The sequence below is a fragment of the Emys orbicularis genome, chromosome 12 (assembly GCF_028017835.1).
Source record: "Emys orbicularis isolate rEmyOrb1 chromosome 12, rEmyOrb1.hap1, whole genome shotgun sequence".
In the NCBI taxonomy this organism is placed as follows: Eukaryota; Metazoa; Chordata; order Testudines; family Emydidae; genus Emys; species Emys orbicularis.
Window position 1 is genome coordinate 42,824,756 of NC_088694.1, and position 26,145 is coordinate 42,850,900.

Below are 26,145 nucleotides of genomic sequence, written 5' to 3' on the forward strand. Positions count from 1 at the left end.
CTCCTTGTTTTAAGATCCAAGGGGTTTGGATCTGTATTCACCAGGGAATTGGTGAAGAGTTTCTCAAGGCTTCCCAGGGAAGGGAATTAGCTTTGGGAATGGTGGCAGCGGACCAGATCTAAGCTGGTAGTTAAGCTTAGAAGTTTTCATGCAGGCCCCCACATTTGTACCCTAAAGTTCAGAGTGGGGAAACAGCCTTGACAGGTGCATAAACTATGACCAACATCAGTGGCAGCTTTGTGGCGATTTGAAGGTTGTTGCTCTCTTGCTTGGTCTGCAGACTGGATACACAAAGTACTGCTGTTTTCTCTGCGAATGGGATAGTCGTGCAAGAGATTCCCACTACATCAAGAAAGATTGGCCACTCCAACAGTCATTGGAGCCTGGGAGGAAAAGTGTTCAGCATCCACCACTTGTTGAATCAAGGAAGATTTTGTTACACATCAAGCTGGGTCTGATGAAGGCCATTGACAAAACACAAGCAGCTTTCAAGTACCTCCGTGGAAAATTTCCAAGGTTAAGTGAAGCTAAGATAAAGGAAGGTGTCTTTGTTGGTCCTCAGATTCATGAACTTCTTCGAGATGATGCATTTGACCATGCACTGCATGGCAAGGAAAAGACGGCATGGAAAGCCTTCCAGTTAGTGGCAATAAATTTTCTCGGAAACAACAAGGCAGACAACTACAGGTTGTTGGTGGAAAACCTCCTCAAGGCATACAAAAGCCTTGGTTGCAACATGTCACTAAAGATACATTTTTTGCACTCTCATCTAGATTTTTTTCCACCGAACTGCGGAGCAGTGAGCGACGAGCACGGCGAGCGATTTCACCAGGACATTGCAACAATGGAGAAACGCTATCAGGGCAAATGGAGCCCATCAATGCTTGCAGACTATTGCTGGACAGTGACAAGAGATGCTCCATTTAATGAATACAAGAGACAAGCCAAGAAGTGCTGAGTAGACACTGAATAGGACTAAACTATGTACAGAATAGTTTTTTTCCTTTTGTTTCATAATAAAATTTATTTATATAACCCTTTTGCTGATTTTTAAAGTGTTACATAAACAGGACAGGTGAAATATTATCATGTAAAGCAACCATAAACACATGAAAAGACCTAGGTTTACAATTTATGATTAAAACTCTACTATCTACACAATATACATAGACATAAAATGTAAAAACTTAAATATCTTAGAAACAGTAGCCAATCAGTTGTTTTAATTGTCATATTTGAATTCAGCACATCAAAATACATAATAAATAGCACATTTTATCTCTGAAGCAGACGACTTCTCAAAAATTGTAGACCAGTGTAATCAGAGCAGATACTTCTCTGCATTTGTCTGGACCTGGAATTTATGTGGGACTATTTTAATCAAATCTAGAAATACACAGAAATATATCTTTATTGATTTAACATTTCTATTCTCTCTATTTGAATCTTACCAATCTAATCAATGAATTAATGTAATATACATTTACTACGTTAATATTTGATTTTAACCTGAAAATTATGTAACATAGTGTTCTTAATCCAATATTCAATTGATTCTGGAAATTTGTCTGATATAGAATTATTAGCTCAATATTTTAATTGGATCTGGAGATTAAAAAAAATATAACTACAAATGTCATATTTAAACCAAATCTAAAAATATATGTAATTGTTAACTGAATATTTTAATCAAATCTAGAAATGTATATACGTTAGCTTAATATTTTAACCACATCTGGGGAATACAATGTATCATTATTAAGTTAGTATTTTAATCAAATCAGGAAAATGTATTTATTAATTTAATATTTTAAGCAAATGTGTACAAAAGTAATATATAATTCCTAATTTACTGTGGTAATGAAAAATGAGACTGTATCATTATTATTTTGAACATAATAGGAATTCATATCCTACATACTTATTAATGTAACATGTTTAACAAATCTGGAAATCATCACAATGTTTACTTATTAATTCAAGGTTTTAATCAAATCTAAAAAATAAATGATATGTAAATATTAATTTAACATATGATGTGAATATAGAAATCAATACAGCATGCACTTAATATTAATAACTAACTCATCAATATTCATAAGTAAATATTTTCACTGAATGTAGGAATGAATAAAATATCTAATTTTTAATTTATTATTTTAATCAAAAGAGGACTAGATGACCTCCTGAGGTCTCTTCCAACCCTAATCTTCTATGATTCTATGATTCTAGTATATAATTATTCATTTATTATTTAAGTTGAAGGTAGACATGGATAGCATATATAGTTATTAATTTATTTTAATTAAATATAGGAATTGATATCTTTGGTAGTTTTTTGTTTATTTTAATCAAAATTATAATATTATTAGTTTTACATTTTAATCAAATCTAGGAATTAACATAGTACGCAATTATTAATTTTGCATTCCGAGTCTCAACATTAATATAAACTGTAACTCTTAATCTGCCATTTTAATCTAATCTGGAAAATATAATATGTAAATTGTTTGGGACTCTTTTTTGCTTCTGTGTTTGTGCAGCTCCTAGCACAATGAGGCCCTGGTCTGTGACTGGGGCTCTTACCGGTTACCTCAATAATAAATAAACAATTCAATAATCAATAAATAGTATGATTATCAATTGACTCTCTATATTAATTTCACATATAAGGATTGTTTGTAGAGTTTAATCATATTGCTATTTTAATACAACTGTTTCTATATTCAATCTAGATTTTCCTTCTGCAGAGCTTTTAGGGTTAATCCACAACTGATGTCGTCTTTGGATCTGTCCAAACTCAAAGTCCTCTCGATTCAATTCTGTACCACTCTTTAGTTAGATGGGGGGAAAGGTTTGACCGCCCTGAAGGTCCCTGGTCATTCACATCTAATGTTTCTAAAAACTTCGGGGTTTCAGCTGCTCACCTGCAGGGGTGAGGAAGAGACTCCCACCCACCCAAAAAAATCTATTTGGGAGCGGGGTTGTTTGTATTGTTGTCTTCTTGTTCCGAAGCATTGGGATGGCCACGGCTGGAATAGGGACACTGGATAGGGTGGAAACCACATTCTCTCTCAAGCGCTCGGTTGGCAGTTCTGTCTCACATGCTCAAGGTCTAACTTGTTGCCTGATCCTTTCAATAGTCAATAACACTTGTTCTAGTTGCCAGTTGATCTGATTAATAAACTGAGGGTCAGAGGGTTCTTGTTCCAGAATCAGGCTACACAGAACTAAAATCAGCTAATTCAATATCTTGTAGGGAACATCGAGGTGTAGGTCAAAGCAAAGACTTAGAGATTTTTATTAAAATCAGTAATAAAGCCAGAAAAGCTCTGAGCCACATAAACAGATAAGAGAAATATAGTATTGGGGGTATCTGTGGTATCATTCTTTGCATATGCTCTTAGATTTGCATACCTCCACCTTTCTTTGCGGACCTGGAGGTAAGAGACAAAGGACCATCCCTGTCCCTGGCATGCGGATGGTCCAGGTTCCTCAATGCCCAAGATTGATGGTAGATAACAATAGAGATGAAGGGTTAATTGATGGGAAAGCGCCCCCCCATCTGCACGGTAGGTTGCCCTATTATAGGGCCTGAGCACCATTATGAATATTCATGCTAATGTTCAGCCTTCTATGCCCAAATCGAACTTCCTTGCCCTCTTAATATCAGGGTGAACTGATCCTATAGATTAGAATATTAATGCCATTTAACTCCTGATCCTATGTGTCACCTCTTCCTCAGACAGATTGACAGTTATCACGTCCATGTTCCTGTGGTTGCTGTTTACCTGCCATTGAATAAGCTATCCCTAGTTCCCCAAAATCTAAGGGTAACTGTCAGGCCATTTATCCATGCCAAATGTCACAGGCCAATTATTCTGGACTATACTTCTGCTAATTTGTGGAAGCTAATGTCTTACAGGATACAAGCCTGTAGGTTCCTTGCGTTACAGCTGAATATAATGAAGGCAAGCCAGTCCCATGGGCTACAAATTGGTCACCGTATGTGGGGTGAGGCAGGTATTTTTCCCCAGCTCAGATTGGCGGTAACCTTGGGTTTTTCCACCTTCCTTTGTAGGGTGACCAGATAGCAAGTGTGAAAAATTGGGACGGGAGTGAGGGGTAATAGGTGCCTATATAAGAAAGAGCCTCACGAATCGAGACTGTCCCTATAAAATCAGGACATCTGGTCACCCTATTCATTTGCTGCATGTGGGTGCAGGTCAGTTGCCAGAACGAGCTGGGTGTATCTCCTTTAATCATTTCCCTGCCATTGTGGGGGCCTTAGAGACTGGTGCATGTCAGTCCCTGCCATTCTCCATCAGTGACACCTCACAGTTTAGCCTCCTGAGGTTTGTAATACCTTGGTCTAGGCAGTGTTGGTGGCCTGAGATCTACAGACGTTGAGATTAGGTGATTTGATGGTCCATTTTGGCTTTAAACTCTAACCCAGGTGTCCAGATGCCCAACCCCACCGGTCTAACCCACTAGATCCCAGTCCCCTACCAGAGCTATGGATACAACCCAGGAGCTCTGACTACCTACTTCCCACATTGCTCTAACCCACCAGACCAGGGGTTCTCAAATGGGTGTTGGGACCCCTCAGGGGGTCATAAGTTTATTACATGGGGAGCTGTGAGCTATCAGCCTCCACTCCACACCCCACTTTGCCTCCTGCATTTATAATAGTGTTAAACATATTTAAAAGTGTTTTTAATTTGTAAGGGGGGTCGCATTCAGAGGCTTGCTATGTGAAAGGGGTCACCAGTACAAAAGTTTGAGAACAACTGCACTAGACCCAAGTGCCCTCTGAGAGCTGGAAAAAGAACCCATGAGTCCTGGCTCCCAGTCCAGCTCTCTGACCACTAGAGCTCACACCCACTGCCAGGGCCGGCTCTACCGACCCAAGCAAAAAAAAGCCAGAACTGCTGAAACAAAAAAAAACCAAAAAAAAAACCTCGGACTGTGCCGCCCCAAGAATGGATGGAATGCTGCCCCTTAGCATGTGCCACCCCAGGCATGTGCTTCCTCCGCTGGTGCCTGGAGCCGGCCTTGCCCACTGCCTGTGCTGTGTCAACTCTTGGCATTAACAGAGGCTGCCCATCTCTGAGGATTCTCTGCCCAGTATCTTTCATGGGCGTTACAGCCACTTAATAAATCAGAGACCAGACTGCAAATCCCTTGGCGGAATTAGCTTGTTTTGATGTCGGAACGCTTCTCGCTCTGGGTATTGATGACCTGGGCCACTGGTGTAGCCAATTAAAGAGCTGAGCTGAAGTTACCGCTGGCTCCTGCTTGAAAAGTTGGAGCCAGGCAATTAAAAAGAAAAATTATCTCATCTCCTGAGAGAGCTGAGGACAGATGCCAGGGGTGGGGGCTGTGGGTCAGGACTGGGGGACCACAAGCAGAGAAGGGAGCTGAGTCTCCAGGATCCATTCAGCTCTTGGTCTCTGGCAATGAGCAGAGCTATTCAGTCTCAGGTTCATGTGGACCCCTGCTCAGCTGGGAACCAACCCATTCATTACACATGGGACCTACTGCACAGAGCAGGAGGTGTCACTACTGCCCCGGGGTGACAGAACAGGGAAAAGGTGCAGGTGAAGGGGACTTTGATGGGTTTGATAGAGGGCTCCTAATTCCAGTGGGATTTCTTCCCATATGGGTCAGCCCATTGGGGTGGTTTATCGGGGTGCCAGGGGGAAGAATCTGGGTCTAGCTGAGTGGAAGGGGAGGTGGGACCACCCTAAGCAGAAAGAGCATGGGACAAGGGAGATCGTCCCATTCTAAGGTCCCCTGTCTATGCCTCACATCCCAGCCACACTAGTCCCTCTCTTTAGGGGGAACAGCTCCGTTCTGAGCTCCCCGTATATGCCCTCCCACCCCAGGTGCCCAAATCCCTCTCCATGGGGGGAGGGAGGGGTCACCATGTTCTGAGCTCCCTGGTCTATACCCCCCAGCTCGGCTATACAAGCCACACCCTTCTCCCCCACTCCATCCATCACCCCCCCAGCCACAACCCTCACCCCCAATCTGCCCAACCTCTCCAATCAGACCCCTCTCTCCACCCAGTCCAGTCCCCCTCACCTCCACTCCCGCCAGCCCGTCACCCGAACTTCATCCAGCCCTCCAGCCTGGCCTGTTACCCCCATTCCATTCAGGCCCTGCCCCCGCCAGGCCCCTGCCCACCACTCCAGCCAGCCCCCAGGAGATTACTCTGTTTATTTTGACAGAAACTGGAAAAACCTGATTTTAAATGGTGAATTTTTCCAGTTTTCCAATTTTCACCCTCGTCCATTGGGTCCGGACCAGAGTGGGGGCTGGAGGCTGACCAGAGTGGGGATAGGGCCCAGCCAGGTGAACAGCTTGGCCTAGAGAAGCAGGGAAGTGTGCAACCTTCTAGTTAATTAATAATAATGATTAACGAGGTGCCGGCTTAGTATAGGACCCACACAATGGAGATCTGATAAAGAGTTTTGCTCTTCCCTTGGCTTGGCAAAGGAGAAACACATCATCCCCCCTCAGTGTGAGGTCTACACTTGGCCTGTGTTCATAAAGCACCTTCTCCCTTTCACCATGTACACAGCACAGGTGAGATGCAACCAGCTCTGGTGCAGGGTAGCTCAGTAACAGCCATGCAGTGACACTGCACGGAGATGTTTTGCCTGTTGCTGAGATGCAGCCAGCTCTGGGGAAGGCTGGCAGGGGAGCAGCCAGTAAAGCACATTGCAAGGGGATGGCTCGCTCAGCGCTGAGGGGTGGGGTGTGGCCCTGCTGCTGCCTGCTGGAGGAAATGAACCCCGCATTGTGTGTGGAGAGAGTGAGAGAACCCAGCACCTCCTAGCAGACAGAGCACTGCCTTAGTACTGCCAACCGCTGATCAGGATTCGCCATGTGCCCAAGGGGCTGGCATTGGGGGCTTTTAATGTGGCCTCATATTGACACCTACCAAGTCCTGTTTGTGGGGGTGGGGGGCTGTGTATGTGGTGAGGAGGTCTATAAGTGTGCGTATTGTGGGAGGGCTTGGGGGGGCGCTCTGTGGAAGGCTGTGAGTGAGGAAGGGCAGTGTGGGGGTGGTGGGTATGTGTGAGGGGATATCTTTGTGGCGTTTTTGTGTTGGGGCTGTGTGGAAGATGGGGTGGGGGCAACTCTCCCCGGTATTCCCCTGGGTGCTCACAGTTCATCCAGGGATCAAATCCAGGTCTGGCTGCTCTTACACACCCCAGAGACCAAGTGCCAGGAGGGACCCAGGAGCTCAAAGAGCAGATATCAACCCCCTCTTGCCCAGCTCCCTTCACAGCAAAGGTGGAGAGAGGATGCTGAGATCTCACAGCCAGGTGGGTTTTCACACACAGCTTCCTTCTTGCTTCGATTCTTCCCTGGCTGCTGCTGTTCTGCTGCCCACCCCTCCCTGCTCCAACCACTAACCTGGCCATGCACAAGTGCAGGCTGGAAATTAGCAGGAGGTTTCTAACATTCAAAGGGAGAAGGTTTTGCAACAGCCTCCCAGTCGGAGTTGTGGGGCAGGGGGGCACACAACTTCATTAGCTTTAAGAGAGGTAGAGAAATGTATGAGTGCGAGTGTATGATGGGTCTGCTTGTGATGGTGCAAGGCAGAGCTCCGCAGTCCCGGAGTTCACGTCCAGTTAATGTTCTATAGAATCATAGAACTGGAAGGGATCTTGAGGGGTCATCTAGTCCAGTCCCCTGCACTCATGGCAGGACTAAGTATTATCTAGACCATCCCTGACACGTGTTTGTCCAACCTGCTCTTAGAAATCTCCAATGATGGAGATTCCACAACCTCCCTGGGCAATTTATTCTAGTGCTTAACCACCCCGACAGTTAAGAAGTTTTTCCTAATGTACAACCTAAACCTCCCTTGCTGCAATTTAAGCCCATTGCTTCTTGTCCAATCCTCTGAGGTTAAGGAGAACAATTCATCTCCCTCCTCTTTGTAACAACATTTTATGTACACCTCTACCCCAATATAACGCTGTCCTCAGGAGTAAAAAAATCTTACTGCGTTATAGGTGAAACCACGCTATATCGAACTTGCTTTGATCCACCGGATTACGCAGCCCTCCTCCCCCCCCCCCCGGAGTGCTGCTTTACTGCGTTATATCCGAATTCATGTTATATCAGGTCGCGTTATATCGGGGTAGAGGTGTACTTGAAAACTGTTATCATGTCCCCTCTCATCTTCTCTTCTCCAGACTAAACAAACTCGTTTTTTTCAATCTTCCCTCATAGCTCATGTTTTCTAGACCTTTAATTGTTTTTCTTGATCTTCTATGGACTTTCTCCAATTTGTCCACATCTTTCCTGAAATGTGGCGCCCAGAACTGGACTCAATACTCCAGTTGAGGCCATATCAGCACGGAGTAGAATTGCTTCTTGTGTCTTGCTTACAACACTCCAGCTAATACATCTCAGAATTATGTTCGCTTTTTTTGCAACACTGTTACCTCATATTTAGCTTGTGGTCCACTATAACCCCCAGATCCCTTTCCGCAGTACTCCTTCCTAGGCAGTCATTTCCTATTTTGTATGTGTACCACTGATTGTTCCTCCCTAAGTGAAGCACTTTGCGTTTGTCCTTATTGAATGTCATCCTATTTAGTTCAGACCATTTCTCCAGTTTGTCCAGATCATTTTGAATTTTAATCCTGTCCTCCAAAGCACTTGCAACCCCTTCCAGCTTCATATCGTCCACAAACTTTATAAGTGTACTCTCTATGCTATTATCTAAATCATTGATGAAAATATTGAACAGAACCGGACCCAGAACTGACTCCTGCAGGACTCTCCTTGATATTCCCATCCAACGTTCCTAACACTCATGCTTCAGGATTTAGCTGGCCATTGGCAGGGGCCAGGAAGGGATTTTAACCTCCGCACCCCATGTATTCTGAGAGGAGGTTTTGGTGGCTTTTTTTTTTTAATCTGCTTTATATGAAGCACCAGGCAATGCCCATGGCTGGAGATAGGACATTGGAAGGTGGGCCAGGTCTCTGAGGTGGAGTTTTGGATGAGATATGTATGAGAGAGACTGACTGACTGTGTATGCGTGCTAGTCCCTACTACTGTAACCACTAGACCCCTCTCCCCGATGAATCCAGCCAACAACACCATCCCAGTGATCAAGTTCATCCTGCTGGGTTTCCCCTCCCTGAGCCAGCTGAGCCGAAATCTCCTGTGTGCCCTTCTCTCCTGCACCTATGTTGGGACGCTGGCAGGCAACCTGTGCATTGTGTGGGCTGTGCTGTGGGACCCGCGCCTCCAACGCCTGCCCATGTACATCCTGCTGGGGAACTTCTCCTGGATGGAGATCTGCTATGTCACCAACACGGTGCCACGGATGCTCTCTGACCCGGTGTCCCCATCTCCTTCCAGGCCTGCTTTTTTCAGTTATACATCTTCTTTTCCATGGGGACCACCTAGTGCCTGTTCCTCTCGGTCATGGCCTTGGATAGGTACCTGGCTATCTGCCACCCCCTGAGCTACCCCGTCCTCATGTCCACACACAGGTGCTGGGTGATGGCCTCCTCCTGCTGGCTCATTGGCTTCCTGTGGTTCATATGCCTGTCACCCTCCTCTCCCAGCTCTCCTTCTGCGGCTCCACCCTGGATCATTTTGTCTGTGACCCGGCCCCATTGCTGGCTGTCTCCTACACCCCAGCTCCCTGGACTGAACAGGCCTGCTTCGCCCTGACCGCCTTTGTCATCCTTGGCACTGCCGTCTTCACCCTGACCTCCTACGGGCTTATCATCAGGGCTGTGCTGCGGCTGCCCACAGGGGCCGGGCGGCACAAGGCTTTCTCCACCTGCTCCTTGCACCTGACCGTTGTGGGCCTGTTCTGGGGCTCCGACCTTGTCAACTACATCGGCCTGGCGGCCTCAGGGGGCAGTGGGAAAATGGCCGCCCTCTTCTATGCGGTGGGGACCCCCCTGCTCAACCTGCTGATCTACAGCCTGAGGAACAAGGAGATGAAGGAGGCTCTGAGGAGGACCCTGCTGGGGAAGCGGTAGAGGGTTCTGCTCTGTCCCCAGCCTGCAGGGACTGGCCGGTCATGGGGATGGGCAATGGGATATGTGGCCCTTCTCCTCCAGGGGTGCTGGCTCCAACCCTCCAAACACAGCATTTTGCATGACCTTTAGGGGTCACTCGTAGCATAAAAAAATGCCTGTCTGATGATACAGCCAGAACACAAGGTGAGCAGGGTGTGTGCGTGTGTGTCCTTGCTGGAGGAAATGAGCCCTGCTCAGTGTGTGTTTGCAGGGGGTAGGAGAGCAAACCGTGTGTATGTGCGGGGAGGCTAGCTCGCATCTCTGCCTGTTTTGTGCAGCTTTATGTCAAGGCGGTTACCTGGATCAAGGTGTTCTCACACTTAGAGCCAGATGGAAAAGTTCTGCCCACCTTTTTACTGCTGTTCATCCAGAGAAGCCCCAGTGATGTCCAGAGACTGACAGCTGGAACCCAACTCATGGCAATGCTATCTTGTATGTTATGGATTGCACTCCCCTCCCACAGCCAGCAGTCCAAGCCTCCCTAATCTAACCGACTCAACCCCACTAGCCTCTCACAACCAAGGATAGAACCCAGGAGTCCAAGCCCCCCAATCTAACCCACTCAACCCCACTTGCCTCCCACAGCCAGGGGTAGAACCCAGGCATCCTAGCACCCCGATCTAACCTAGTAGTTTTCAACTAGGGGTATGTGTACCCCTGGTCTTCTGGGGGTACATCAACTCATCTAAATATTTGCCTAGTTTTACAACATAAGAACATAAGAAAGGCCGTACCGGGTCAGACCAAAGGTCCATCTAGCCCAGTATCCTGTCTACCGACAGTGGCCAATGCCAGGTGCCCCAGAGGGAGTGAACCTAACAGGCAATGATCAAGTGATCTCTCTCCTGCCATCCATCTCCACCCTCTGACAGACAGAGGCTAGGGACACCATTCCTTACCCGTCCTGGCTAAGAGCCATTAATGGACTTAACCACCATGAATTTATCCAGTTCTCTTTTAAACTCTGTTATAGTCCTAGCCTTCACAACCTCCTCAGGTAAGGAGTTCCACAAGTTGACTGTGCGCTGCATGAAGAACTTCCTTTTATTTGTTTTAAACCTGCTGCCTATTAATTTCATTTGATGACCCCTAGTTCTTGTATTATGGGAATAAGTAAATAACTTTTCCCTTATTCACTTTCTCCACATCACTCATGATTTTATATACCTCTATCATATCCCCCCTTAGTCTCCTCTTTTCCAAGCTGAAGAGTCCTAGCCTCTTTAATCTCTCCTCATATGGGACCCGTTCCAAACCCTTAATCATTTTAGTTGCCCTTTTCTGAACCTTTTCTAGTGCCAGTATATCTTTTTTGAGATGAGGAGACCACATCTGTACGCAGTATTCGAGATGAGGGCGTACCATCGATTTATATAAGGGCAATAATATATTCTCAGTCTTATTCTCTATCCCCTTTTTAATGATTCCTAACATCCTGTTTGCTTTTTTGACCGCCTCTGCACACTGCGTGGACATTTTCAGAGAACTATCCACGATGACTCCAAGATCTTTTTCCTGACTTGTTGTAGCTAAATTAGCCCCCATCATATTGTATGTATAGTTGGGGTTATTTTTTCCAATGTGCATTACTTTACATTTATCCACATTAAATTTCATTTGCCATTTTGTTGCCCAATCACTTAGTTTTGTGAGATCTTTTTGAAGTTCTTCACAGTCTGCTTTGGACTTAACTATCTTTAGCAGTTTAGTATCATCTGCAAACTTTGCCACCTCACTGTTTACCCCTTTCTCCAGATCATTTATGAATAAGTTGAATAGGATCGGTCCGAGGACTGACCCTTGGGGAACACCACTAGTTACCCCTCTCCATTCTGAGAATTTACCATTAATTCCTACCCTTTGTTCCCTGTCTTTTAACCAGTTCTCAATCCATGAAAGGACCTTCCCTTTTATCCCATGGCAGCTTAATTTACATAAGAGCCTTTGGTGAGGACCTTGTCAAAGGCTTTCTGGAAATCTAAGTACACTATGTCCACTGGATCCCCCTTGTCCACATGTTTGTTGACCCCTTCAAAGAATTCTAATAGATTAGTAAGACACGATTTCCCTTTACAGAAACCATGTTGACTATTGCTCAACAGTTTATGTTTTTCTATGTGTCGGACAATTTTATTCTTAACTATTGTTTCGACTAATTTGCCCGGTACAGACGTTAGACTTACCGGTCTGTAATTGCCGGGATCACCTCTAGAGCCCTTTTTAAATATTGGCATTACATTAGCTAACTTCCATTGGGTACAGAAGCTGATTTAAAGGACAGGTTACAAACCTTAGTTAACAGTTCCGCAACTTCACATTTGAGTTCTTTCAGAACTCTTGGGTGAATGCCATCTGGTCCCGGTGACTTGTTAATGTTAAGTTTATCAATTAATTCCAAAACCTCCTCTCGTGACACTTCAATCCGTGACAGTTCCTCAGATTTGTCACCTACAAAAGCCAGCTCAGGTTTGGGAATCTCCCTAACATCCTCAGCCGTGAAGACTGAAGCAAAGAATCCATTTAGTTTCTCCGCAATGACTTTATCGTCTTTAAGCGCTCCTTTTGTATCTCGATCATCAAGGGGCCCCACTGGTTGTTTAGCAGGCTTCCTGCTTCTGATGTACTTAACAAGCATTTTGTTATTACCTTTGGAGTTTTTGGCTAGCCGTTCTTCAAACTCCTCTTTGGCTTTTCTTATTACATTCTTGCACTTAATTTGGCAGCGTTTATGCTCCTTTCTATTTGCCTCACTAGGATTTGACTTCCACTTTTTAAAGGAAGTCTTTTTATCTCTCACTGCTTCTTTTACATGGTTGTTAAGCCACAGTGGCTCTTTTTTAGTTCTTTTACTGTGTTTCTTAATTTGGGGTATACATTGAAGTTGGGCCTCTATTATGGTGTCTTTAAAAAGCACCCATGCAGCTTGCAGGGATTTCACTTTAGTCACTGTACCTTTTAACTTCTGTTTAACTAACCCCCTCATTTTTGCATAGTTCCCCCTTTTGAAATTAAATGCCACAGTGTTGGGCTGTTGAGATGTTCTTCCCACCACAGGGATATTGAATGCTATTGTATTATGGTCACTATTTCCAAGCGGTCCTGCTATAGTTACCTCTTGGACCAGCTCCTGCGCTCCACTCAGGACTAAATCTAGAGTTGCCTCTCCCCTTGTGGGTTCCCGTACCAGCTGCTCCATGAAGCAGTCATTTAAAGTATCGAGAAATTTTATCTCTGCATTTCGTCCTGAAGTGAAATGTTCCCAGTCAATATGGGGATAATTGAAATCCCCCACTATTATTGAGTTCTTAATTTTGATAGCCTCTCTAATTTCCCTTAGCATTTCATCATCACTATTACCGTCCTGGTCAGGTGGTCGATAATAGATCCCTAATGTTATATTCTTGTTAGAGCATGAAATTTCTATCCATAGAGATTCTATGGAACATTCGGATTTGCTTAAGATTTTTACTTCATTTGATTGTACATTTTCTTTCACATATAGTGCCACTCCCCCCCCTGCACGACCTGTTCTGTCCTTCCGATATATTTTGTACCCCGGAATGATTGTGTCCCATTGATTGCTCTCAGTCCACCAGGTTTCTGTGATGCCTATTATATCAATATCCTCCTTTATCACAAGGCACTCTAGTTCACCCATCTTATTATTTAGACTTCTAGCATTTGTGTACAAGCACTTTAAAAACTTGTCACTATTTATTTGTCTGCCCTTTTCTGACGTATCAGATTCTTTTTTATGTGAATGTTTATCATCTGATCTGGCCCCTACTTTATCCTCTTCCATCCTCTGCTCCTGACTATAACCCGGAGATTCTCTATCATTAGACTCTCCCCTAAGAGAAGTCTCTGTCCGATCCACATGCTCCTCTGCAGCAGTCGGCTTTCCCCCATCTCCTAGTTTAAAAACTGCTCTACAACCTTTTTAATGTTTAGTGCCAGCAGTCTGGTTCCACTTTGGTTTAGGTGGAGCCCATCCTTCCTGTATAGGCTCCCCCCATTCCAGAAGTTTCCCCAGTTCCTAATGAATGTAAACCCCTCCTCTCTACACCATCGTCTCATCCACGCATTGAGACTCTGAAGCTCTGCCTGCCTACCTGGCCCTGCGCGTGGAACTGGGAGCATTTCTGAGAATGCCACCACAGAGGTCCTGGATTTCAGTCTCTTCCCTAGCAGCCTAAATTTGGCCTCCAGGACATCTCTCCTACCCTTCCCTATGTCATTGGTACCTACATGTACCACGACCACCGGCTCCTCCCCAGCACTACACATAAGTCTGTCTAGATGCCTCGAGAGATCCGCAACCTTCGCACCAGGCAGGCAAGTCACCATACGGTTCCCCCGGTCATCACAAACCCAGCTATCTACGTTTCTCATGATCGAATCTCCCAATACTAATACCTGCCTTTTCCTAGCAACTGGAGTTCCCTCCCCCGGAGAGGTAACCTCAGTGCGAGAGGCAACCCCAGCACCATCTGGAAGGAGGGTCCCAACTATGGGAAGGTTTCCCTCTGCTCCTGTTGACTGCTCTGCTTCCCTGGGCCTTTCATCCTCCTCAACAGCGCAGGGGCTGTCTGACCGGAGGTGGGACAATTCTACAGTGTCCCGGAAAGCCTCATCAACATACCTCTCTGCCTCCCTTAGTTCCTCCAGTTCCGCCACCCTTGCCTCCAGAGTCCGTACGTGGTTTCATCCAAGTGCTAGGAGACAGGTGGGGGCTGTGGGTCAGGACAGGGTGGGTCAGGACTGGGAGTCCCAGGCGGAGACGGGAGCTGTGTCTCCAGGGTGCATTCAGCTCTTGGTCTCTGGCAATGAGCAGAGCTATTCAGTCTCAGGTTCACATGGACCCCTGCTCTGCTGGGAACGAGCCCACTCATTACACCTGGGCCCCACTGCATAGAGCAGGTGGGCGTCACTACTGAAAGGGGGCCTAGTTCATCAGGGTCCAACACAAGGCGGATGGGGTGAGAGACCCCTGTCCTGGGACCACGCTCCTCACTCAGGCACGGTAGAACAGACCTAGCGCAGAAATGAACGGTTAGCTACTGTCCTGAGGGGCAGGAAGCCTCCCAGTCCCCCTCTGAGATGGGAGCTCCAGCAGGGATGAACCCAGCACCTGACAGCCCATGAAGAGGAGCGGGGGGAGGAAATCACTTGAAAAGTTCCCTTGTCCCCATTGTCATTCCTGCACGCCCCACCCCTCTTGTTATCAGGCTCCCTCCCACGTCTGGAGACATAAGGGGCTAGATCCACACAGGGAACTTACACCCAGTGGTGCAGCACCTAACATTTAGGTTCCTGCTGCCCATTGCAATCCAGAGCCCCTAGGTAGGTGGCCAGGCTTCATAGACCACGCATGGGGATAGACAGGTACCTACAGCCCGGAGCCACCAAAACTAACCAAAGGGAAATGCCGAGAGGGATGGGGCCGAAGTCTGACCCTTCAAAGGGTCGCAGGCGCCTATCACAACTGGGACCCCTCTGCGGGAGGCAGGAACCTAGGACGAACCTGTGAATTTGCCTAAATCCTTTTACGAACCATCTGTAAGGCTCTGTGCTGATCCCCTTGGCGGCGCTTGCCCCCTGGGGGAAGGAATCAGATCTCTCCCTGGGCCGTGACAGACCAGGCCAGGTATTCACAGAGCCACTAGGACCTTCTGGACTGGAACGAACACATTGGGATGGAAGACCCTAGAGAGACGCGGGGAACCTCAGGGCCTCAAGACGAACCCCTATCTGCAGAGCCAGCTGAACGTGTTGGTGGCTGTGTCCGGAGGACAAAGACATGGAGGGGGCAGGTGACTGGGTCAATGAGAGCTGGGCTCACCCAGGTAACTCGTGTGCTGGGGACTGAGGGCCAAAGAGAGCAGAATGGGGTGTGGGGGAGCAGGGCATGGACAGGCCCGGCTCTCACCAACAGGAACTGTAACCCAAGCCTGCCTCCCTCCTATTAACCCAAAGCCTGGCAGCCTGCAGCCAGAGGACTGATAAAGGGTCCCCTTGGGTTGAAAAGGCTGCCTGGTATTGCTGCAGATCCGGCCTGAGGACACTGCGCCCTCCAGGGATGGAACAAGCCTCCCCCAGGAGTTTGGCCCAGCCAAGGAACCCCAGAAAGAGACAGGGATCACTGGCGCCCCCAGGCCGAGACGCGGAAGCCTGGCCCTCTGGAGCTGGGTGGATCCTTGGGGCCGGCCCACTAAGGGGGAACTTCCAGGATATTTGTCTGCAGGTCTCCCACCGTGCAGGGGCGCTGGGCTGTGCAGCAGAGCTGGCTCTTGGTCTCTGCTGTTCCACTTTGTATGATGCAGTCCTTGGCTCAGGGACTTGAGCCTGACTTTCCCCCTCCCGGCTGGCCTATAGAGTCAGTCCCACCAGCTCGCGGCTGCTTGGTTATTTGACACCCATAGGAGGCTTCGAAAAGACCCGGATCAGAATGCGCCCCCCACCCCCCAATCGCCCAGCAGGCAGGACCCTAGAGTGAGGATCTCAACTGGGGTCTCCCCCACCCTAGGTAAGTGCTCCAACCACAGAGCTCCAGAGAAATGGTTCTCACCCGGTGCTGGGGGGGCCTACGGACTATATCTCCAGGGTCCACGAAAGACAGACTGAAAACAGACTGACCAGAATCCAGCTATATGTACAGACGATAGATTTCCAACGGGCTCCATGCTGCCACTCGAAATTTCCAAAGGGGTCTGCATCGCCATTCGAAACTTTTTAGGAGCCCACCAATGAAAAAAGGTTGAGAACCGTTGCTCTAGAGTAAGCAGGAGCGTTCCCTCCTCCTCCAGGGCTTAGACTGAGCAAGGGGTCAGGACTGAGGGGACTGGTGCAGGCCCACTGACAGCAATTTAGGGACCCACCAGGTTAGGCAGCAGCTGAGGGGGATTTGGAGGATATAAGGGTATGCCTACACAGCAACTAGATAGCTAGGACCCTCCAACTTCGCAGGGTCCTAGAGCCCTGACATCTACACAGCAGTGAAACAGCCCCGCAACCTGAGTCCCAGGAGCCTGAGTCGACTGACTTGGGCCAGCCACTGGTGTCTACTCACTGTATAAACTCTCTGTGGATCTTCCCGAGTCACCTCTTCTATCTGAGTAGTTTTCCCTCTGCACTATGGGGCTGCCTTAGTCCCAGGGGCCTGACCAGCTGCTCAGAGTCAGAGCTGACCAGGGCTGCATCTCCATTTGCCTTCCTGAGAGAAATAATCGATACATCGTGAACATCGAACAGTAGTTAAAGAGACAGACAGAGAGGTGGTTGTGTAAGGGGATGGATGGACTGACACGACTCACCGACCATGAACCTCATTGATAACAGATTTTATTCATTACAAAAGAAAAAAACAAACCTTTAAACATATAAAATTATAAAACAAAATGAACCTTCCAAAATAAATATACCACCACTCTGTACACACAGAGAGCAGGGCCCCGGGCCAGACCCGCTCTGTACACACAGAGAGAGCAGAGCCCCGGGCCAGATCCGCTCTGTACACACGGAAAGAGCAGGGCCCCAGACCATACCCGCTCTGTACACACAGAGAGCAGGGCCCCAGGCCAGACCCGCTCTGTACACATGGAGAGCAGGGCCTCGGGCTAGACCTGCTCTGTACACACAGAGATCAGGGCCTCGGGGCAGACCTGCTCTGTACACACAGAGAGCAGGGCCCCGAGCCAGACCCACTGTGAAAGAGCCCTAAAAAAGTCCAACCCCCAAACCCACAGGGACTAGGCACCTACAACACCCCTTAATCACCTTTGAATGTCCCCACGTCATAAGCCACACAAACTGAGGGGGGTTGGGACCAGTGATTCCAGTCCATGGGAAGGAGACAGGAAGGGGGAGTGTGGAAAAGGAGAGGAGAAAGGGCAGGGCACAGATGCAGAGGGAGGAGGCATTGGTGGGCTTGGTAGGGGTCTCCTAGTCTCAGTGCAATTTCTTCACACCTGGGATCAGCCCATTGGAGTGGTTTATTGGGGTATCGGGGCAGAGCCTGGGTAGAGCTCATTGCCATGGGAAAGAGGACCATGTTGAGTGGAGAGAGAATGGGAAAAGAGGGACCTCTGTCCCTCTTTGTAGGGGGCAGGGATAACCCCATTCTCAGTCCCCATCCTTTGCCTCAATACCCAGTTGTAAATCCCCTGCTGGCCCCACAAGCCTCTCCAAGCCATTATACTCATGGGATCCACCAGGGGGCAGCAGACAGCAGGACAAGTCCAACCCCTCCAGCAGCAGCATCCGAGGGCAAGGAGCTATCTTTGCACATTTCCTCCCCACGGCATCATTCGCTCTGCGCTCGGTATGCCACAGTAGCTGCCGCCTGGGTGCCAGGTCCCTGCATCTTGCCGTTCACCACCAGCAGGAGTGGGGTCTCCACACGGATCCCAGGGAAGGAGAAGCTCTGGGAGTACCGTGGAGACAGAGAAGTCAGTCAGAAGGCGGATAGCTCTGAATCCTACTAATGACTGTTTGCACATCATGGGTTGAAATTTCCCCACCCATCTATGAGGCAGGGCAAATTCCACTGTTAACGCCTACTGATGGTGATTTTCATTTCATGTGCTGAGGTTTTTAAACCTGCCTAAGGGATCTGGGTGCCCAAATTTAACAGATGTCAGGAGCCCAAAAACCTAGGCAGCTGTAAAAACCTGAAGAGCCAGTGTGTCATCCTCCCGCCTTCCTGCAGAAGACTGAGATGTGCTCTAGTGAGGGAGGAGGTGCCCAGTCTCCCAGCAACAGTGTCAAAATTAACTCTTTCCCTGCTGGGCAGCTAGTGGGCTTCTGCTTCCCTGGACGTCGGGGTGAATATTGGGGTAGAGAATTGCAACCCCCCTCCCCCAATTTAAAGGCACTTCCACCTCTACCCCATAACAAGGGGGCTGGGAAAGACACATTGCCCCCAGCTGCTGTGAGAAAGGCCCCATCACTCTGGCATCTGTGGCCCTGTAACTGAGGTCTAACAGCTCACATAGGAAGTGATGCAAGTAGCAGACAGGAAGTGTCAAGTTCATTCATGCCTCCCGCCACCACAGTGAGGGTGGGAAGAAACAACAGGTGGAGGGGGGGCATGAGGAAAGGGTGGGGGTTAACCCTTAAACTGACGAAGGGCTACAGTCCTGTATCAACCTGTCTCTGGCGACGTCCCATATCCCTCCTCCTGCAGGGCCAGGCCTACGAATCACTCCAGCACTAAGCCTGGGGCAAGGAGGACCGGGCCACACTCACCTTGCCTTGGTGCTGGACGTGGTGATGCCGGAGGTGCGGCTCAGGGATGGCCACTGAGTCGCCGATGAGCACACCCCAGCTCTGGACCATGTTATAGACAGTGACAGCAAAACAGGGGCCCTTGGAGTCAGCCAGGCCGAACGTGCTGCCAGAAAACCAGGCGAGAGTGTGAGTAAGGTGATGGGACAGGAGGTGAGGGGGCGGATGGATGGTACTGAGGATGCATAGATGGATGGATGGAAGGCCACATGGATGGCTATGAGAATGGTTGGATGGGTGTACAGAACTGAGGAAACATGGATGGATGGATGGAGCTCAGGACTGACAGATGGACAGAAGGATGGACAGAGCTCAGGACTGACAGATAGACAGCAGGCTGGACGGATGGACAGAACTCAGGACAGACAGATGGACAGCAGGATGGATGGAGGACAGAGCTCAGGACAGACAGATGGACGGCAGGATGGATGGAGGACAGAGCTCAGGACAGACAGATGGACAGCAGGATGGATAGGGCTCAGGACTAACAGATGGAAGCAGGATGGACGGATAGACATAGCTCAGGACTGACAGATGGACAGCAGGAGGATAGACAACATCAACAGAAAGCACTAAAGACGGATGGATTGACAGGTGGTACTCACAAGGGCACCTTCTCGTCCGTGGTGAGGCTGAAGACCACCCTGCCGAGCACTACGGCCCCAGTGTTCACACCCGGCTGCAGGGCGCTCAGGAGCCGATGCTCCAGTGCCACCTTCTGGCCTGAGGACCCCTGGTACTGCCCGTCCCCACAGGGGCCCAGCTGGGATGGGCGCAGGCTTCCCAGCATGCTCTGCAGCTTCTTAACCTTCACTTTGCCCTGCAGGGGGAGGAAGGAGGGCAGGGTCACTGACTGAGACATATCTCCCTGTAAGCCAGGCAGGGAGCAGGGGAGATGCTCTACCTTGTTCTCCAGGAGGCTGGTGAGTCGCTCCAGGAAATCCAGAAGCTGCTGCTGGCGCAGCCGGGGTTCGGGCCAGGCTGGGTCAAGGGCTGCTGCACGGGAAAACCCCTCCAGGGCCTCCGTGTAATTCTCCTCATATTTATGCAGCTGACCCAAGAGAAACACAGCATAGAGCTATGGTTACAGCAGTGAGGCTTGGCACCAGGACTCCTGGGTTCTACTGCAGGCCTGAGGGGGTCTAGTGGGTTAGAGTGAGGGGGCTGGGAGCCAGGACTCCTGGTTTCCATTCCTGGCTCAAGGTGTGAGGGAGGTAGGGGGAAGCCCACTGGGTTAGAGCAGTGTGTGCAGGGAATTGGTATTCCTGGGTTCAATTCCTGGCTCTGGGAGGGGAGAGGGGTCTAGTGGTTAGACCAGAAATTACAGGGCTCATTCCATCCAGCAGGGGGCAGCAGACACAGGGACACAGAGCCCCCTAAAACCAGACTGAGGCACTGATGCTGGCACTGCCTGCCAGGGGAGAGTGCCCCTCCGGAGCCCCCAACACCTTTCAGTCACACCTTCCACTCCCCTCCCTCCCACCTTCTCACCGTAGCTCTGTTGAGGTGCAGGTCCGGGTTACAGGATGCTGTAGGATCCACCTTTTCCTAGTGTGGAAAGGAAATCAACATCTGAGCGCCCCCATTGAGCCTTCTGCCCTGCTCCCTGCAGCACAAGGCTCCCGTGCAACCAGTAGAAGACAGGGCAGTACCTACCGCCTGGCCATAGGCACTTAGGGCCTGCTGGGAGATACTGGGGTTCTGGCCTGTGTTGAAGAACAGCGAGAGGTAGGCATTTCCCAGGATATCTGCGGCAGAGAGACACGGAGGTTAGCAAGGAGAACACATGGACAGAGGACATCAAAGAAGATGAACAGCTGGCTGGTTGGAGACATATAGCTGAGAATAGAGGATTGATGGATGACTACAGCTGAGGATGGGTGGCGGGATGGCTATAGCTGAGGATGGATGGGTGGAGGGATATAGCTGAGGGGAATGGATGGCTACAGCTGAGGATGGAGGGATGGCGGGACATTGAGGATGGAGGGTTGAATGGATGGAGGGATGGATATAGCTGTGGATGAATATAGCTGAGGATGGAGGGATGGTGGGACATAACTGAGAATGAAGGGTTGAATGTAGGGATATCGCTGGGGTATATTATCCTCCCCCCAAGTCAGGTGAAGGGCAGGAAGTTGCAGAGCATACTGAGAAGCCTGAGCCCCTCCCAGCTGGTGCCACGTTGGGTCCCAGTGTCCCTTGAAGCAGGGAGTGGGCAGGAGCGGTGCCTGGGGGAGGGAAAGGGGCTGTCACTCACACCACGAGCGGCCATCCCGCACGTCCATCTGGACAGCCAGCTTGGCCTGCCGGACACTGTCCATGACATTCTGGGCATGCTGCTCTGTGCTCTCGGCTCGCAGCTGCCGCAGCACCATGGACAGATTCTGCAGCGAGACCTTGTTCTTCCGCTATGGGGGGAGACAAGGAGCCATGGTCAGCACTCAGCCCGGCTTCCCGCCTTCCCACCCACGACTCCTCTGCCCTCAGATCAGCCAGCTCTGTCTCCCCTTCCCTCCCCTCCCCTGAATCGGCCCCTCGGCCCAGCCAGCCCTGTCTCCACTTCCCGGGATCAGCCCCTCAGCCCAGCTCCCCCACCCCCCCTCCCCGATCGACCCCTTGGCCCCAGCTACCCAGCCCCTCAACGGGCAGCCAGGTCTCTCCCCTCTCTACCCCCGGGATCGGCCACACCAGCCCACCGGGATGTCTGGGGGTGGGACTCACATGCCCCAGGGCCCCAGAGAAGCAGGTGTGGGCTGCTGTGATGTCGCCCTTTTTCCAGTAGGCCTCGCCCAGCTGGTTCCAGGCCTCCACCAGCTCCGGGTCCAGCTTCACAGCCTTGGCCAACAGCTCCTCAGCCTTGGGGTTGTAGTCGGGTATAACATTCAGAGCCTTCCCCTTCAGCATCAGCGCCCGAGCCCGGCCCTGGGAACAGCCTGGAGAGACAGAGCCGCAAAGGGAGGGCATAGCCTGTGGCACAAATCTCCTCCAGTTCCAGGGCAGCGGACTGGCTGGCTGGCTCAGGAGGTGAGAAATGGGACACTGGTCCCTTTCCCCTCTAGGGCTGCCAGCTCCAATCCAGCCCCAGGGTTTGGGACTGGCTGGCTCGGGGGGGGGTGAGGAATGGGGCATGGGACCTTATCCCTCTAGGGTGTGCCAGCTCCAATCCAGCCCCAGGGTTTGGGACTGGCTGGCTCGGGGGGGTGAGGAATGGGGCATGGGGCCTTATCCCTCTAGGGTGTGCCAGCTCCAATCCAGCCCCAGGGTTTGGGACTGGCTGGCTCGGGGGGGGGGTGAGGAATGGGGCATGGGGCCTTTCCCTTCTAGGGAATGGCAGCTCCAATCCAGCCCCAGGGGACCCTAGGTCTGGCTAGCTCATGGGGGTGGGGAATGGGATGCCAGGTTTTCCCCTCTAGGGCAGGGGGTGCATTTCCCTCTTATACCCGGTTACCATCTATCTCGCCCATCTGCTGTAGCGTTTTCTCCATTTCCTCCAGAATGTCCTGCTGCTTTCGCCCAGCATCCTCCACACCATGGCTTTCAAAGTAATGATCCCGGAAATAGTACAGGCCATCGACCAATTCCTGTGAGGATGAGGGACAGGTGAGTGAAAGGGGCAGGGGTGGGAACGATCACATCGGTAAACTACACCCTAGCAGCAGCAGCAGCTACCTAAGGGGGCATGTAGCCTGGCGGTTAAGGCACTGGACCAACACTCAAGAAACCTGGGTTCAAAGCCCAGCTTTACCAGAGACTATACCAGTAACCTTGGATGAGTCATTAGGCTAGGAATTTTAAAGGAATGAGGCCCCCAAATGACAGTGAAAGCCAATTGTGCTCCTAACTCCTTTGGTCTCATTTGCAAATCCATGTAACTGAATCTCTCTGTGCCTTGGTTGGGATTTTCAAAGCTGGCTAAGGAATTTGGAAATCAGTTCCCATTATTATATGTATTACCATAGTGCCCAGGAGCCCCAGTCATGGCCCAGGGCCCCTCTGCGCTAGATGTTGTACAAACACAGAACAAAACAACATCCCAGCTCCAGAGAGCTAATTATTGGGAACTGGGCTTCCCAATCCAATACGCAGTTCGGATCTCATCAATTTTAGATGACAAGTTCTTCAGGGAGGCACTGTCTCACTGTGGGTCTGTGCAGCATCCGGCACAAGGGGCCCTCACTTCAGTCAGGGTCTGGGCAGCACTTGGCACAACAGGACCTTATTAGGATCTTATTAGGGGTCTGTGTGGTACCCAGCGAGCCATGATCACACTTAGGTGTCATTCTAGGTGCCCAGAGGATCAATCTGTAGATATGAGCCCTACAACCTGACGTACAGGTCTCGCACACTGCAGCTTCTCATGGCTTTCACCACTGTTAATAATATGTCTTATGCTAGCGCTTGTCCAACGTCAGAGCGCACATCGTGCCTGGCGCTGCACAGACCTCGACTGAGATCAGGGCCCCATTGTGCCGGGTGCGGCACAGACCCCGACCGAGATCAGGGCCCCCATTGTGCCCGACGCTGCAGAGATCCCGACCAAAATCAGGGCCCCATTGTGCCAGGCACTGCACAGACCGCAAAAGAGACCCCCTATTGTGCTGGGCACTGCACAGACACAGTGGGAGACAGATCCTGCTCTGAAAAGCTCCCCTGTCTAAACAGGCAAAGGAATGACCATTATCCCCATTTTATAGACAGGGAAAGTGAGGCACAGAGGGAGAAGTGACTTCCCCAAGCAAAATGGTGAAAGTGGAAATGGGACCCAAGTCTAGTGCCCCAGACAGCCTCTTATTGCCCAAAATCTCAGTGACCCCAACACAGTCAGACCCCTCCCTCCTCCCTCTGCTAATGATTTTAATGACAAACCCAGTACACAGTTAATAAAGGCAGTGTACAAATGTTACATCCCAGGGCATTTTACAGGCTGTTTCCCATTACAGGCCTGTTATTTGCACCCATCTTGGGCTGGGGGCTTTAAATAGCAAAATGAAAATGGCTAAACCCACCCAGATGCTCAGAGAGAGGGTGCAGGGAAAAACATATGGCAAAAGGGAGAGGTTAATTCAGACACAGGGATTGCAAAGGCAGACGGCAGTGTAAGGGAGATATAGGGCAAGGCTGTGTGTGTGTGTATGTGTGTGCATGTAACACAAGGGTTTGTGTGTGTGTGAATCTCGCTGTGCGTTTGTGCACAGATCAGTGTGTGTATTGGTGTGGATGCAGAGTGATCAGTGCGGGTGTGTGTCATTGTGTGGGTGCATCGTGTGCGTGCAGGGATCAGTGTGCACTGGTGTGTGTGCAGGAATGAGAGAGGGGGTGTGTGTGTGTGCATCGCTGTGTGCAGGCATTGATGTGTGTCTGTGCTTTTCTCGTGTGTGTGTGTGTGTGTGTGTGTATGGATTGGTGTGCGTATGTGCGCACTGCTTTGTGTGCGTCGGTATGTGTGTGCATTTCTGTGTGTGCGTGTATCGGGGGATGGGGATCGGTGTGTGTATGTGTATCGATGTGTCTGTGCATTGCTCTGTGTGTGTGTATTGGGGGGTGGGGATCGGTGTGTGTATGTGTATCGGTGTGTCTGTGCATTGCTCTGTGTGTGTGTATCGGGGGGATCGGTGTGTGTCTCACAGCCCGCAGGAGCCGGCACACGCAGAGTTCGCCCCCCTGGCCGCGGCCACTCAGCCACGCAGCAGCCCCTCCGGTACCTGCAGGGTTTGCAAGGCCTGGTAGTTTCCTTCTCCTCCCTCCTCAGCCATGATCGCCGAGCTCCGCCCCTTCCTCCGCCTCGGCCTGAGCGCGCGCTCCTGGCTGGGCTGCGGACAGAGCAGGGACATCTACGGGGCTGGCGGGGGAATGCTGCACAGCAGCGCTCGCTCTGCCCCCCCCCCACGCAGCCCCTCCCTTGCAAGACCCCCCCCCCTCCACACACACACACGCTCACAGCCCCTACACTGCCCTCCCTTGCAACACCCCCCCCCCACACACACACAGAGGCTCACAGCCCCTACATTGCCCTCCCTTGCAACACCCCCCCCCTCCACACACACACACACACACACACACACGCTCACAGCCCCTACATTGCCCTCCCTTGCAACACCCCCCCCCTCCACACACACACACACACACACACACACACATGCTCACAGCCCCTACATCAGTGGGTCTCAACCTTTTTTACTGGCAACCCCTTTCACATAGCAAGCCTAGTGCGACCCCCCCCCCCCCCCCCGCAATAAATGCTGGAGGCAAGCGGGGTTTGGGGTGGAGGTTGACAGCTTGCGACCCCCCCAGGTAATAACCTTGTGACAACCTGAGGGGTCCCAACCCCCAGTCAGGGACGGCTTTAGGCCGATTCCCTGGAATCGGGCCCCGCGGGTAAGAGGGCCCCACGACTTAGGCTCACCTGGCGGCGGTCCGCTCGGGTGGCATTTCGGCGGCGGGGGGGGGGGTTTCGCTCCAGGGTCTTCGGCGGCATTTCGGCGGTGGGGGGTCCTTCCGTGCCGCGGAAGACATGGAGCGGACGTCCCGCCGCCAAAGTGCCACCGAAGACCCGGACCGCCGCCGGGTATTCCAAGCGGGACCCGTAGGTCCTAAAGCTGGCCCTGCCCCCAGTTTGAGAACCCCTGCCCTACCTTGATCTGCACACACACAGCTCCTGCACTGCACACACACCCCCACAACCCCTACATTGCTCTGCATACACAGCTCCTGCACTGCACTCCCCCCACAACCCCTACATTGCTTTGCATACACACAGCCCCTGCATTGCTCTGCACACACACAGCCTTAA

General features: G+C 50.5%; 1 protein-coding gene and 1 pseudogene across 1 annotated transcript; one reads left to right on the forward strand and one right to left on the reverse strand.

Annotated features, from left to right (window-relative positions):
• Positions 1-9,112: 9,112 nt before the first annotated feature.
• On the forward strand, positions 9,113-10,031 carry LOC135886233 (olfactory receptor 11G2-like; annotated as a pseudogene).
• A 7,365-nt stretch (positions 10,032-17,396) lies between these two features.
• TTC5 (tetratricopeptide repeat domain 5) lies at positions 17,397-25,186 on the reverse strand. Its single transcript, XM_065414534.1, has 10 exons — positions 25,058-25,186; positions 22,804-22,936; positions 22,077-22,288; positions 21,613-21,763; positions 21,012-21,103; positions 20,847-20,903; positions 20,260-20,406; positions 19,961-20,175; positions 19,317-19,461; positions 17,397-18,492 (listed from the first exon to the last, which is right to left on the reverse strand). Exons 1-10 carry the CDS (start codon positions 25,184-25,186, stop codon positions 18,373-18,375), a joined length of 1,401 nt encoding a protein of 466 aa, XP_065270606.1. The 3' UTR covers positions 17,397-18,372.
• Positions 25,187-26,145: the final 959 nt, after the last annotated feature.

Coding starts and splice junctions, on each gene's coding strand:
- TTC5 (XM_065414534.1), bottom strand. CDS start 25,186: ATGTCCCTGCTCTGTCCGCAGCCCAGCCAGGAGCGCGCGCTCAGGCCG. Junction 20,904..21,011: donor TAAGTGCCTATGGCCAGGCG/GTAGGTACTGCC, acceptor TTTCCACACTAG/GAAAAGGTGGATCCTACAGC. Junction 19,462..19,960: donor ACGGACGAGAAGGTGCCCTT/GTGAGTACCACC, acceptor GTTTTCTGGCAG/CACGTTCGGCCTGGCTGACT.